General features: G+C 44.1%; 4 protein-coding genes and 1 long non-coding RNA gene across 5 annotated transcripts in view; 3 read left to right on the top strand and 2 right to left on the bottom strand.

Moving 5' to 3' along the window:
• LOC104817436 (pectinesterase 5-like) overlaps nt 1–1934 on the top strand; it is a 2257-nt gene extending 323 nt beyond the window's left edge. The window contains exons 2-3 of the mRNA XM_010546634.1: nt 1–895; nt 978–1934. The exon at nt 1–895 is cut by the window's left edge and continues 4 nt beyond it. Coding sequence (XP_010544936.1) covers nt 1–895; nt 978–1666 — 1584 coding nt within the window. The 3' untranslated portion in view covers nt 1667–1934. The remainder of the gene's footprint in view (nt 896–977) is intronic.
• Nucleotides 1935–2859: 925 nt separating this feature from the next.
• On the bottom strand, nt 2860–4018 carry LOC104817435. The gene is made up of 2 exons (XR_772529.2): nt 3622–4018; nt 2860–3305 (listed from the first exon to the last, which is right to left on the bottom strand). It is a non-coding gene; the product is annotated as an uncharacterized LOC104817435 (long non-coding RNA).
• Nucleotides 4019–4152: 134 nt separating this feature from the next.
• Nucleotides 4153–6204, bottom strand: LOC104817434. The gene is made up of 4 exons (XM_010546633.2): nt 5857–6204; nt 5175–5764; nt 4566–5081; nt 4153–4474 (listed from the first exon to the last, which is right to left on the bottom strand). The coding sequence occupies exons 1-4, from the start codon at nt 6116–6118 to the stop codon at nt 4346–4348; spliced, it is 1497 nt and encodes a 498-aa protein (XP_010544935.1). The 5' UTR covers nt 6119–6204; the 3' UTR covers nt 4153–4345.
• On the top strand, nt 6168–7832 carry LOC109116832 (10-deacetylbaccatin III 10-O-acetyltransferase). The gene is given in 5 exon segments (XM_019202944.1): nt 6168–6173; nt 7073–7204; nt 7206–7343; nt 7345–7544; nt 7546–7832. Coding segments are annotated over 5 exon segments (693 nt in total). The 3' UTR covers nt 7763–7832.
• Nucleotides 7833–9609: 1777 nt separating this feature from the next.
• LOC104817432 (ABC transporter B family member 21) overlaps nt 9610–13251 on the top strand; it is a 5860-nt gene continuing 2218 nt past the window's right edge. Inside the window, exons 1-9 of the mRNA XM_010546631.2 lie at nt 9610–9772; nt 10120–10485; nt 10580–10634; nt 10730–10905; nt 10990–11211; nt 11300–11538; nt 11623–12148; nt 12231–12504; nt 12583–13246. Of these exons, the coding sequence (XP_010544933.1) occupies nt 10147–10485; nt 10580–10634; nt 10730–10905; nt 10990–11211; nt 11300–11538; nt 11623–12148; nt 12231–12504; nt 12583–13246 (2495 nt within the window). The 5' untranslated portion in view covers nt 9610–9772; nt 10120–10146. The remainder of the gene's footprint in view (nt 9773–10119; nt 10486–10579; nt 10635–10729; nt 10906–10989; nt 11212–11299; nt 11539–11622; nt 12149–12230; nt 12505–12582; nt 13247–13251) is intronic.

Below are 13251 nucleotides of genomic sequence, written 5' to 3'. Positions count from 1 at the left end.
GCCATCTGCCAATCGACCACCGACAAAGCCTCGTGCGTCAAGACCCTCGAGCCCGTCAACACCGACGACCCGAACAAGCTGATCAAGGCGTTCATGTTGGCCACCCAGGACGCGATCCTAAAGGCCTACAACTTCACCGGCAAGGCCGAGGGGACTGTCGGAAACAACACCGCCAATGCCCCCACCAACAAGGCCGTCCTCGAGTACTGCATGAGAGTTTTCTCCTACGCCCTCGAGGATCTCAAGTCCATTCTCGAAGAGATGGATGACGATATGGAGCAGACGGGTAGCAAGCTCGACCAGCTCAAACAATGGCTGACCGGTGTTTTCGTCTACCAGACCTCTTGCCTTGACGACATCGAGGATGCCGAGCTCAGGAAGATAATGGCCGACGGCATTGCCAACTCCAAGATCCTCACCAGCAACGCCATCGACATATTCTCCACCGTCCTCACCGCTATGACCGAGCTCGGTCTAGCCAAAAACGGCACCATCAACATCCCTGGAATTACCACACCCGGTCGCCGCCTTCTCGAGGAGGCTGAAGCCGCCGAGGGAGGATTCCCGGCCTGGATGCCCGGTGCCGACAGGAAGCTCTTAGCCAACGCCGGTCGCGGTGGCGCAGACCCGAGGATCAAGGCAACCTTCGTGGTGGCTAAGGATGGAAGCGGACAGTTCAAGACCGTTGCCCAAGCCGTGAACGCTTGTCCCGACAAGAACCCCGGCAGGTGCATCATCCACATCAAGGCCGGAGTCTACAGAGAGCAAGTCATCATCCCGAAAAAGAAGAACAACATCTTCATGTTCGGTGACGGTGCAAGAAGAACCATCATCACCTACAACAGGAGTGTCAAGCTCAGCCCTGCTACCACAACATCCCTCAGCGGAACTGTCCGTAAGTACACAATCAATCCATCGACTAGCATTCTTTCGGATATATATGTATTTAGATATAACCCATTCGTTCAAACGTGCAGAGGTTGAATCGGAAGGGTTCATGGCTAAATACATCGGGTTCAAGAACACAGCCGGACCAATGGGACACCAGGCTGTGGCTATCCGTGTCAACGGAGACCGAGCCGTCCTCTTCAACTGCAGGTTCGACGGGTACCAAGACACGCTCTACGTGAACAACGGTCGCCAGTTCTACAGAAACTGCGTTGTGTCGGGAACCGTCGACTTCATCTTCGGCAAATCCGCGACCGTGATCCAGAACTCGCTCATCGTGGTCCGAAAGGGCAACCCGGGTCAGCTCAACACCATCACAGCCGACGGAAACGAGAAGGGCACCAACGTCAAGATCGGGATCGTGCTCCAGAACTGCCGCATCGTTCCAGACAAGAAACTCGAGGCAGAGAGGCTGACCGTGCCGTCGTACCTAGGCAGGCCGTGGAAACAGTACTCGACGACGATCGTGATGAACAGTGAGATCGGAGACGTGATCAGACCGGAGGGATGGATGATCTGGCAAGGAGAGAACTTCCACAAGTCGTGCAAATACATCGAGTACAACAACCGTGGACCAGGAGCCAACGGAGCGAAGAGAGTCAACTGGGCTAAGGTTGCAAAAGCCAGTTCCGAAGTCAACGGCTTCACCGTCGCCAACTGGTTGGCTCCCATCGAATGGATCCAAGCCGCTGACGTGCCTGTCCAGCTCGGATTATAAGCTCCGAAATTTGAGAGAAACAAAAGCAACGGAAATAATAAAAAGAATACGTGGCATGTAAAAGGCTGAAAAACGACATCGTTTCACTGGTTGAGGTTCCTTTTTTTCAAATTATTATGGTGTTAGATTTACGTGGAAATGGTGTTGTCGGAATGCTTTTTTTGTTGTTTCACGTACAAAAGAAAAAAATATTTTTTATTTCATTCGATGAAACAATTCGTTAGTTCATGATCGAGTTGTATTTTGAATAATAATTTTATGTTTGATACTATTTAATAAAGATAAAAATAATATGATATACGAGTGTTACCAATCGTCCTTACGGTTACGGGGGCTTGTGTGGAATATATAATATTAATATAGAGAGAGTGATTGGATAGATGGGATGCAGGAATTTAATATCATGGGCTTTTTGGTTAATGAATTAAAGCCCAAAATAATAGGCTTTGTGGGGCCCAAAATCAGAATCGTCTTATGCGGCAAAAGGGGAAGCGTGGATGAACAAAAACATGCTTGTTCTTGCTCCGAGATGGCTGATTCGATCTTCCTCGATAATTTCACGGCGGGATGACCGTAGCGGAGGGGTCAACTTTCGCCTGCACGATGATTCGATCCTACACAAACGGTGGGTTCATGCTTATTCCCATAAATGATTCTCGATTTCCTTGAATTTTCTCATCTGGGTTTGTCGTGATTCGCGAGCTTTCTAAGCTATTTGGTATAATTTTCGATTTGTACGTAACGATCCGCCTACTCCACTTCCGTTTGAATGGTAATATGGTTGGATTTTCAGTTCAATACTTATGAAATGGATTCTATAACGGTGGAAATGCAACCCTAGTTGTCGCCGTCGCCGGATTGATTAAGATAATGGAGCTGATATTATCGGCAATTGAGTGCCGGAGTGTTGTTCTCGAGAAACATGTAAACCAGGTAACCGGAGATTTGTCCGATTATATCGGTCCGAAGTTCCTCTTTGTTGAATCCTTGGGTGGGTTTTGATCTGTTGGAATCGTTAATTGAAGATAGCCTGAATACTCACCGGCAAAGTTCCCAAGGGCTAATAAGGATTAAGGATTCATGAACTTGGAAAGCTGAGGGATTCAAGGGAGCTGATAAAAGAATTAAGGGGCAAACTAAAAGGTAGTGAATTTACCTCGACCTTTGTTTCCTTTCAAGTGCAGAAATCACAGTTTGCATTTGTTCTGGAGTTCTCATATTGGTTTACTTACATCTGTGGCAGGAGATTGACGGACTGAAACCCATGGTGTCTGAGTTTTCTGAGGATATGGACATGCTGGAAATGGCTGAACAAAGCCAGAGCGCTCAAGAATTTGAATCTGTCAATGGAAACTGCCATCTGATCAGGTACATATCAAGTAAAAGATTTAGGTTTCTGAAAGCGGGCTCTCAGTCTTTCCTCTCTCCCAAGTTTTTATATACACACAAAGAAATTTGTCCTTGAGCAGGATTGGCAGTGGAACCAGAACGGAGCGAACAACTTTCCAAAAGGGCGTGTCACAGATCATGCATTCATGAATCGCCATGCCATAGGAGAGGATCTGGTTATCTTCATCGATGCCCTTCTCTTGTCTGGCAGCAAGAAATGGATGCCACTGCAGCTCCGCATAATAGGGCCCTGCTCCAAAGATTTGCCATCACAAAGGTACAACAAGAACCAAACAGAACCTAAAACATCGAACTGGAGTCATCTAGGCAGGAATTATGGTGAAAATGTCAATAGAAACGTGGAATAATAAACAGGTAAAAGCTGAGGGATGGATCAAGGAGACGAAGGAAGAAAGAAAAGGACAGAGCCAGGGAAGAGGCAGTGCATGGGTAGGGACAAAACACGAACATCGCTTGTTTAGCCACTCCATCCATGCTCTGTCTGTTCCCCGTCTCATGTCTCATGCTCTGCCCTTCCTTCCTTCCGTCCTCAAACAAAACCCTACCTTTTACATTGTCTGAAAATGGACAATGAGAGAACTCGGCCTTCTCTGTTTCTGGGCATGTCTTCCAGGTTTTATAGATTCCGGATCAGGGAGGGATAATCAGTTCGCTCATATGTACTTGTACTACGCGAGGATTCAAACGAAAGTGTACTACATATTTGTGTTACCTAAAGTCTTGTACTGTGTACTAACACGAAGCCATGGTACTGCGGCGACGGTGTAAAGATATCTTGGTTAACGTTTTTTCCATTCGAGTATGAAACCCTCCGTCTCGGTCGGAGGTATTGGAATTGCCCATTCCAAGTGGTAGGGAGGGGCAAGTACATTGCAAGTACAATGTTTCTCTTTCCTGGTCCCGTTCTAGTACAAGAACATCGTAATCAACTTTGTCGTATTCATATATACATATATTTTCATTTTTCCCCCTTGTAATTAGATGTGGTTAATGGGAGTCCGACCATGAAATTACGAACTTGAACGTGCTGCTTACACATGCATTCGTGCCGAGAATTCAACGACAACCGCCGACATTTTTGAATATGAACTAATCAAACAAGATTCTTCGTTGAATTTTTTTTTTTCATTTTCTTTTTTCAAATCTGAACCCAGTCGATTGGAGTTCTTATTCACAAAAACCCATTCTAAAACCAGAAAATCCTATTTGGGATTCTCTCTAAACCACATTTAACCTTACTAAGCTCTTAGGGAACCACATAAATATGCCTCAAGTAAGAAGAACATCGAAATCAGAAAGGTCCCACTCTGCAACTGCTTCGTCTTGGTCACCGCTGTAGATCTCTGTTCCGACGTCCACTGATGTCCATATCCTCCTCGCCGGCGGCGTACCCGGATCCTGAAGAATGCTCCGAACATCAGAAAAACCTAAACCCACGAGAGGTATCTGATTAAAATCTATAAAGGCAAGATGAACTTCCTTACGGTACCTGGTAGAAGTAAAGGTTGCTGGATAAGCCGCCGACATCGAGCTCCCATGTTCTTGGATCGCCGACCCAACCGTCACCCATCTGGGTCGGGTATCCGTACTCTCCCCAGACCGGGTGAGGCAAAAGCTGGACAATTTCCTGAGCCTGCGGGTTGCTGAAGGCATCGCATGTTCCCACGGGGAGCTCCAAGTGGAGCGCGTTCCCTGGAGCGCAGTAGACATGGTAAGCCTCGTACGGGAAGTTCTGCTCGTCCGTACGGTTAACCCTGGTGCCGTTGCGGAAAGTATGGTAAGGCGGGCAGTTGTAGAGGGAGGAGGGGCTGCACCATTTGGCCGTGTCGGGATTGATGATCATCTCGGAGTAGCGAGTGACGTCGGTGGTGACGTTACCGTCGCAGGGCTTGCCGTCGTTCTTCCAGCAGCTCCCGATGTCGAGGAGGTAGAACTGGCTCTTTGGTCCTCCGCCTTGTTTGATGTCTACTGTCAGTCTCACCTTGAAGTTCGGCGATTCCGGAAGCTGCAAATGAAAAATCTCTTCGTGATCTTTGAGAATCGGTTGTCAGAACAAATACGACAATTACAAAGATTCTCCGTATGGATTATTACTTACCGTTTTGAGCATTCCTCTCGTGTCATAGTGGTACCCACCAGAAAAGCCTTTGGTGGCATCAGCTCTAAGATAAAGCATCAGCCATGGATACTTGGGCGATGTCTTAAGCTTATGCTTAAAAACCCATCCTCCAACTCCGACTTTCTTCTCCCACACAACCTCGTAATAACTTATCCCATCGAACCCATTTCCGAAATGGGCATCCAAATCATACGTCCCGTTGAACCAACCCCTCATGGTTGATCCATCGCCAAGAAGCTTGGTCTTTTCGTGGTTCAGCGCCGGTTGGTTCATACAGCCAGTGTCGAAACAGGGGAATCTTCCGGGTTGTACGTAAGGTGGGATCTTTTGGCCGTTTTCAGGACAGAGGCCGGATCTTGTGTCGTAGTTTCCGTTCTTGAGCATCACCATCCAGAAACTCCATGGGTTTGGATCGTCTGAGACTTGGCAGAGAGACCCCAAGTAGAGTTCTTTCTCGACCGCGTATAGATCTGCGTTCTGAGTTGCTGCTTCTGATATGGCTCCTGGTTTCTTCTTCCCCACCCCGAGCTTGTTGTCCGAATCTGACACCTTGTGCACCAAGGAATAACCTAGTCCAATATCGACCGTTTTACATGAATCAGCTATACATATACATATATATATATACCAAGAGAAGAAGCTCGAAGAAGAAGAGGAATACTCTTGTCGGGTGAGTTGTTTTTCCGGTGAGAATTGTGGAGAGGGGAGACATCGAAGCAATCGGCGGCGCGAGGGCTGCCCATGTGAGGAGCTTCGGCTCCGACTTCGTTGCAGAAGTTCCACGCTTCGAACGCCACTCTCAGCCCGTCCCTTCTCATGCCGGGATCTCCCACCGCCGAAACGCACCGTTTCGTCTCGTCCTCATTGCCTTGAACCAGTAGCAGAAGCAAGTTCACCACGGTGACCAGTGCCAACACTTTCATTTTTTTTTAAATCTTTTTTTTTTCTTTTTTTTTTTCTGTGTTCTGTTCTATGTTGGTGAGTATTATTGAGGTCTTCATTTCATTTATAAGCATTGAATTTCAAAAAAGAGAGAATAAACTGTTATTTTCCACTGTAAAATAACGGGCGGTAAATGAGGGATATGGCTGACTTATTCATGCCATTTAGTTTTTCAAATATTTTCGTCCTTTTTAAAAAAATCTTTTTATATGTGTTTCCTAAAATCGTGGAAAATAAAATAAAAGATAACGGGGAGTAGAAGAATTCAGTTTAGACTTATCTTTTTTTTTTCTTACCTTTTACTACAATACAAATTCATACATGTATAATGTATTAATCGCTTTTTTTTTTAATCTTCAACGGATTCTTTATCATATACATAAAATTTAATCTGTACAAATCATATCTAATACAGAAAAATATCTTAGAATTAAATTAAAAAAAATTCCAAGTATAAATTTATTAGGAACAAAATAAAAAATTAACATAAAGAATCATATTTCAAAAAATATATATATAAATATACACGGATCACACTAAAATCGTGCTAATCGTTAATTTTCTTCAATTAGCGCTGTAATTAACAAAATTGTGTAAAGTGTTAGCAATTAAGAATTTTGAACCAGATTATGTAAAAAGCTACGGCTATATAATAAACAGATTAATAACTAAATAAAGTTGAATTCAGCAATAATAAGATTAATAAATATTTAAAAACTAAATTTATCTTGATCAAGGCCCATTAACCGGGAATTTATCTGATCCGGTTGAGCCGGCTTCTTTAACAATTGGGCTCGTGATCAAGGCCCATTAGCCAGGAATTTATCTAATCCGGTTGAGCCGGCTTGTTTGACAATTGGGTACGTGATTAGGCCCATTAGCCGGGAATTTATCTGATCCGGTTGGGCCGGTTGACAATAACCGGGTATTTGTAGGTGACTCAATTTTCATGCGGTGGTTTCGTAACGGGCCTTAGATTCTGCCACTCCATATGCGACGGTCTAGGCGCGGCCCAATTCATCAACGCCGTCGGAGAAATAGCTGGACGCCAGAAAAATCTCTCCGTCTGAACAAATCTGCCGGCTCAAGCGTGAATTCCACGAGTCCACCGGCGAAATCTGCTCTGCTTTCGAGATTATCGCGGCATGTTTCTGGAAGCTTCGAACCGAAGCGATAGATCTGAGGGAGAACACGGGAGTAAAGCTTCGTGTTCTTCGCGAACCGTCCTCATCTGGTCAATCCGCCGCTCCCGGTGGGATTCTACGGCAACTACTTCTTTCCGGTGAAGATTTCCGCCGGGATTCACGAGATCGTGAAGGAGAGATCGATCTTCGATGTGGTGAAGATGATCAAAGGAGCGAAAGCGACGCTGCCGGAGGAGTTCGGGAGGTTCGTGGACGGCGGCGGAGGGGGTGGGATACGCGACGCTGTTCATGTCGAAGTGGCGGGAGCTAGGGTTCATCAAACCAGGGTAGGGACCACCTGAACACGTGGCACCCATCCAAGGGTCGAGCATTGTTCCCGCGGGGATCATGGGGTCCACGCCTCTGCCGAGGAAAGGTGTGCGCCTGATGACGTGGTGCGTCGAGGACTCTCATCGCCCGTTGTTCCTGGACTTGACTTGATGAACAAGGCGTTTACCACTAACTTAATATAACAACAACCACCAATTCATTATAATGGACGTCTGTTTGACACGTGAGCTATATATCCCGAAAGTGTTATATAATATACAAATGAAATCGTAATGCGCATGTGATATCTAGTGTATTACGTATACAATGACGTTAGTAAATAAATAAATATATATGTATATATATATATATATATATATGGAGAAGATTCATTGTTTCTTCTGAGTATCGCAAAGTCCACTTGTTGGTGAGAACTGAAAAGCGAACACGAACCCCCATCCCACGAAATTAATGGGGAAACTGCCCTTTCCTCCCACCAAATCCAGCTGCTCAATATAATATAATAATAATTTATATTATTTAATCGAGATATTAGGCATTGGTAAATACGAAAAAAAAAACCCCATCATTTTCACTTAAATTCTTCCTGTTTTGATATCCCCGCATGCGAGTGTAATTTACTCATCCGTTGCCATTAATACTTATATAATACAAGAAATTAATTATCAAGTATAAAATCAAATCAGATCGAAATCTCATGTGACATGGACATATATATATATATATATATATATACGAACATTCCATATTTTTGTTTGTAAATTACCAATGATTGAAAACACGGTTGGGGCGGTCTTGTCAAACAGATTGGTCGATGTGCCTGTCACCCAAGCCATCGAAGAGCATATTATTATTATGATAATTCATGCTAGCTAAGCATCCATTTAATTTTTTTTTTAATATTATTTTTCAACAAAATGATAGCAAGTAATAAGAAATTGGGATTGTATGTCGGGTCTCGATCAAAAGTGAACGAGAAAGTCAATGAAAGCAATACGCAACATATCTTTACTTTATCCGATTTTATAAAATATTTATCAAAACAAAATCATCGCTAATCTCGAGATTATATTTTAACTGATTTTCGAGTAAAAAAACAAAGCCAAGGAAACGATTTTGAAATGGTTCACGCGTATACGAAGACTCAAAACATTATAAAAATCGTCTCATTGAACGTAGACTAAATGTGCTAAAAAATATATAAAAATCAGAATAATATTTTTTTTATGATCATATTATACGAAATGCTAGTCAATAATTGATTATTATTCAGCTTACGTTTTGAACCAAATACGGTGTCGTGTCGAACAATAGCTCTGTTTTCTTCTTCACAACGGTAAATAAAATAACAGATTTAGCAGTGGATAGAGAGATAAATGAACTAGATCCCTCTGTTTGGACCAATCTCAAAAGTGGTACATACATACACCCATACACGCACACGTGTATATACACATTGGATTCGTAATCAATTGGTAATTTATTAAGTAACGTGTCGTGTGTGTGGCAAAGTCGTAAATACGAGACATCGCCATGATAAATCGGTAATAGAACGGAAATTCCATTACATTACTATTGCAAAAAAAAAAAAAAATTATAAGAGGGGAAAAATAATTAATTGCAGTTTAGTTGAACAGAACGCTAGATTCTCAAGAGATATGGACGCACACAAAACTTAATTATTCCTTGTAATCATACATTTGTTTGTGCGTAAACAAATTACCAAAAAACCATCTTATTCGGCCAGGATTCGGAACAGAAAGTTTCCAAACAAACAAAAACACGAAAGAAATAATTATGTGTACGGAATATTAATATTCTTGTAAAGACTCGTGTGTTCTTCCATCAGCGATTGAAGTTAATTACCGCTTTTAAAATTTTATTTTTTAGATTTAAATTGTATGTAACTTTTCCTCGTGAGAGGCATTTTTGACGAACTTTGTTCTCCATTTTCCTCGGTAGGGTCTAAGTTCCCTGGTAAAAGCTGCTTGTCCCTCAAGAAATGAACAGTCCATATGTATATATACACGCATACACACACGGGTCTGTGTAATTTAGAGGGATAATCTTCTGCCTGCAGAAATCCCTGCTCATTTCAACTGCTACTGCTACGAACCAATACGTAAAAGCTCCTTTTGGCCTGGACGTTCCCGTGTCCAGGTATCTGATTCTCTGTCCTTTTTTTCACCTGTCCCTTGTTTTTTGTGTTTGCTTCTTGGATCTTTTTGGTTTCTGGGTTTTGTCTGATTTAAGTTCCTGTGATATGGGTCGAAGTTGACGGATCTGCTCTGGTTTTGTTAGGATCTGGGAAAGGAAAGAATCCTCGTGGTTCGTGTTCTTACAGTTTGTGTTTGATTTAGCGATGATCTGACAAAGCTGACTCCTTTTTTTTTTCTCTGTGGATCTGTTTCTTCTGTCTTTTCTCTGGTTTTACGTCTCTTCTGGTTAATCTCTCTCTCTCTCTCTCTCTCTCTCCATGTTCCTAAGATATACTGGCTTTCATATAGGAGCATAAAGGACGTGGCAGAATAACAATGGCTTCAGAGAACGGCGTGAAGGATGATTCAAACGTAGCAGAGGCCTCCATGTCGAAAATCCCAGAAGAAAAGGGAGAAGAAGTGAAGAAAGAGTCTGATCTCAACGGGGAGAAGAAAACAGAGAAGAACAAAGAAGATGAGAAGACCAAGACTGTGCCTTTTTACAAGCTGTTTGCTTTTGCAGATTCGTTCGATGTGTTCTTGATGATAATAGGGGCGATCGGTGCTGTGGGAAACGGTTTAGGATTCCCTATTATGACCATCTTGTTCGGCGATGTGGTTGATGCCTTCGGACAGAACCAGAACAGTACTGATGTGTCCAATGCCATCTCTAAGGTAATGTAAAACTCTGGTTCTTCTTTCCGCTCTGGTTTTGTTCTGGCTGTGTCCGGATCCATGTCTTTAACCACTGTTATGAATTTACACACAGGTGGCTCTGAAGTTCGTGTATCTTGGAATCGGAACTCTTGTGGCCGCGTTTCTTCGTAAGCACTAGACTTCTCTGAATCTATGATGGGTCTGAATCCGGATAAAGATCTAAAGATCAAAATCTTGTTTTTTTTTTTGGGTGGGTTGTTAGAGGTTTCTGGTTGGATGATATCTGGGGAGAGACAAGCAGCAAGAATAAGGAGTCTCTATCTGAAAACCATTCTCAGACAGGACATTGCTTTCTTCGACGTTGAGACAAACACGGGCGAAGTCGTCGGGAGAATGTCTGGGGATACTGTCCTCATTCAAGACGCCATGGGCGAGAAGGTAAAGCATCAACCCGTTACAAAGTTTCGAAGTTTTCTTGTTTTTCTTTTTCGGGTATGGCTGAAATGAAGTTTTTTTTTTCAGGTGGGGAAGGCAATACAGCTGGTGTCGACGTTTATTGGAGGCTTTGTGATAGCTTTCACAGAAGGATGGCTATTGACTCTGGTCATGCTATCCTCAATCCCGCTTCTGGTGATGGCAGGTGCAGGTCTCGCCATCGTCATTGCCAAGATGGCTTCCGTTGGTCAAACCGCTTATGCTAAAGCTGCTGTCGTTGTCGAACAAACCATCGGCTCTATCAGAACGGTTTGTTATATTTCTACCTTTGGACATTCAGAACTAGTTTGCTGACAAGAATCTTCTGACATGTCATGATGTTTTTTTTGCGGGTCAGGTCGTGTCTTTCACAGGGGAAAAGCAAGCGATAAGCAATTACAAGAAGCATCTTGCATCTGCATACAGAGCAGGAGTCTTTGAAGGTGCTTCAACTGGTTTAGGACTCGGAACCCTTTTCTTTGTTGTATTCTGCAGCTATGCTCTGGCCGTATGGTACGGCGGGAAGATGATTCTGGAGAAAGGATACAGCGGCGGACAAGTCCTCAACGTCATTGTCGCTGTCCTGACCGGTTCAATGTGAGTTTCATTCATCATTACAGTTCTGTATGAATCCGATGATGTTTCAGACAGTACCTTACATAAGGAAAAACGTACCTTTAGGTCTCTTGGGCAAGCGTCTCCGTGTTTGAGTGCGTTTGCAGCAGGTCAAGCAGCGGCATACAAGATGTTCGAGACCATCGAGAGGAAGCCTGACATTGATGCTTACGACACAAGGGGAAAGGTTTTGGACGATATCCGAGGAGACATCGAGCTCAAAGACGTCTACTTTAGCTACCCGGCAAGGCCAGATGAGCAGATATTTCGCGGGTTCTCGCTCTTTATCCCCAGCGGTACGACTGCAGCTCTGGTCGGGCAGAGTGGAAGCGGAAAATCGACAGTGATCAGTTTGATAGAGAGGTTCTACGACCCACAAGCCGGGGAAGTCCTAATCGACGGGGTTAATCTGAAAGAGTTTCAGCTGAGATGGATCAGAAGCAAGATAGGACTGGTTAGTCAAGAACCGGTTTTGTTCACGTCCAGCATAAAGGAAAACATCGCCTACGGAAAGGAAGACGCGACCATTGAAGAGATACGAGCAGCTGCAGAGTTAGCAAACGCGTCTAAATTCATCGACAAGCTTCCACAGGTTTTTGAAAACTCCTCAGATCAAGATCAAGATCGGTCTTTTTTCTCTCTGGTTTAGATTCTCTTACATGACACGCTTGCAGGGTCTGGACACTATGGTTGGAGAACACGGGACCCAACTGTCGGGTGGGCAGAAACAGAGAATAGCAGTGGCGAGAGCCATTCTGAAAGATCCAAGAATCTTACTTCTAGACGAAGCTACGAGCGCTCTTGATGCAGAGTCAGAGAGGATCGTTCAGGAGGCGCTTGATCGAGTCATGGTGAACAGAACAACTGTTATCGTCGCTCACCGTTTGAGCACTGTGAGAAACGCTGACACAATCGCCGTGATTCATCAGGGCAAGATCGTAGAGCAAGGTAATTCAGAATCTTAAACACGCAAGTAATTGCTAATATATATGACTGCTAATACATATATACGGTATGATGGGTCAGGTTCTCACTCAGTACTGTTGAAAGATCCCGAGGGAGCATACTCTCAGCTCATACACCTGCAGGAAGAGAAGAAAGAGTCGGTAGATGCAACGCCGAATGAGCAAAACAGGTCGGAGATATCGATGGAATCCATGAAACAGCAGAGCATGGGAAGGTCGTTAGGACGATCCATAAGCAAAGGATCGTCTCGAGGAAACAGCAGCCGCCATTCTTTCTCTGTGTTTGGTTTTCCTGCAGGAATAGACACAAATACTTCCACTCTAGACCAAGAGCCGGAAGCTCCATTGCCAGCCGAGGAACAGAAGAAAGTCTCCCTTCTCAGAATCGCTACCCTTAACAAGCCCGAGATTCCAGTTATCATACTCGGTTCTATATCCGCAGCCGGGAACGGTGTCATACTTCCGCTTTTCGGCATTCTAATCTCCAGTGTGATCAAAGCATTCTTCAAGCCAGCCGATGAGTTAAAAGACGATACGAGGTTCTGGGCGATCATTTTCGTGGCTCTTGGTATAGCTTCCATTATAGCATACCCTGCCCAGACCTTCTTCTTCTCCATAGCTGGTTGCAAACTGGTTCAGCGGATCAGAACAATGTGTTTTGAGAAAGTGGTTAACATGGAGGTTGGGTGGTTCGACGAGCCACAAAACTCCAGTGGTGCTATCGGCCCCC

The sequence above is a fragment of the Tarenaya hassleriana genome, unplaced genomic scaffold (assembly GCF_000463585.1).
Source record: "Tarenaya hassleriana unplaced genomic scaffold, ASM46358v1 Cleome27, whole genome shotgun sequence".
In the NCBI taxonomy this organism is placed as follows: domain Eukaryota; kingdom Viridiplantae; phylum Streptophyta; class Magnoliopsida; order Brassicales; family Cleomaceae; genus Tarenaya; species Tarenaya hassleriana.
The sequence above is the reverse complement of the archived record's forward strand: the minus strand, read 5'-3'. Positions and strand labels throughout refer to the sequence as shown.